This window comes from Nicotiana attenuata, unplaced genomic scaffold (assembly GCF_001879085.1).
Source record: "Nicotiana attenuata strain UT unplaced genomic scaffold, NIATTr2, whole genome shotgun sequence".
In the NCBI taxonomy this organism is placed as follows: domain Eukaryota; kingdom Viridiplantae; phylum Streptophyta; class Magnoliopsida; order Solanales; family Solanaceae; genus Nicotiana; species Nicotiana attenuata.
Genome location: NW_017691839.1, coordinates 1 through 1302, shown reverse-complemented (window position 1 = coordinate 1302; position 1302 = coordinate 1). Strand labels below are relative to the sequence as shown.

At 31.5% G+C, this 1302-nt stretch overlaps 1 protein-coding gene across 1 annotated transcript; it reads left to right on the top strand.

Annotated features, from left to right (window-relative positions):
• Positions 1-128: 128 nt before the first annotated feature.
• Positions 129-683, top strand: LOC109222532 (the record flags this gene model as incomplete). The annotated part of the gene is given in 1 exon segment (XM_019386878.1): positions 129-683. A coding segment is annotated over 1 exon segment (373 nt), but the record flags the coding sequence as incomplete, so codon positions are not given.
• Between the last annotated feature and the right edge of the window lie 619 nt (positions 684-1302).

Genomic DNA, 1302 nt, shown 5'->3' with positions numbered 1-1302 from the left:
TATATATATATAAGCTATATTCGATACGGTATTACCTAATACACTTATACTTAGTGCATAATATAGCGTAAGTACATATATTATATATATATGAGCTATATTCGATACGCTATTACCTAATACACTTATACCAGGGACAGGCTAGCAAGATGGGGTGTAATAAATGAAACACTATGTCCTATGTGCAAAGTGGAAGAGGAAAGTATGGAGCACCTGTTCTTCAAGTGTTCATTTACAGCAGGAATATGGAGCAAGATACTACAGTGGATGGGAATCGCCAGACAACCGATGGGATGGAGTCAAGAAGTAGACCGGGCATGCAGCAATGCTAAGAGCACGTCAACAAACTCTGAAATTTATAGAATAGCACTAGCAAGCTGTGTATATCAGGTGTGGCAGGAGAGGAACTACAGAATTTTCCAAGCTAAACAAAAGCCAGAGGGACTACTGATCAAGCAAGCTATACAAATGATAAGTGGAAGGGGAATAGTGAATAGATAATCAGTAAGAAGAATAGGAGTTACATTGAGGAATATTAAGTCTGGGAGAATGTCCAGACTTAGTTTGCTTTGTTTTGAGCTTGAAATTTCTTACTTTGGTAATAAAATATGATAATTACCAAAAAAATAAAATAATTACTAGTATAAAGGAAAGTGTTACAATATATTTTATTGTTACTTGATTGAGGTTATTTTATACAATAAATTTATAAATTATGATAATTTTCTTCCCTCATTAATTATGATATTTGCTTCACTCTTCAATTTATATTTGTCCTTATTATATAGGAATTAAGTTAGATATATTGACAACATAATGATTTTCTTTTACAATGTTCTTTGAAACTGCATGAACACAAAAATATTCATGCACTGATTTTCTTTTAGTGTAATTCGACATATTATATTAGGTTATTTACAATTTATTTTAGATATTCATCTATAAGTGCTACTTAATAGAATGAACAACAATCATTGCTTAAATTGATCCGAAGGAGTAAATATTTTTAACACCGTCAATGCTCAACATTTAAACTATTACATTGTGTACATTTATTTCTTTTTCTTGGTTGTGATGATAGGCAAATCAAATTTTCACTTTGAGTTATGGACCTTAACATCCGATAGTCTACCACTTTATTTTTTGTGCAGTTCTTTCATATCTTTTTTTGTCTGTCTTAAATGATTCATTTGTTATTTAAAAAGCAAATTTTGTTGTTAGTGTAAATATTTAATAAAATAAATTTAAGGGCCTCTCAATATGATTTCACCTTAGGCCCTGCTTCTCACCCCCCCCCCCCCC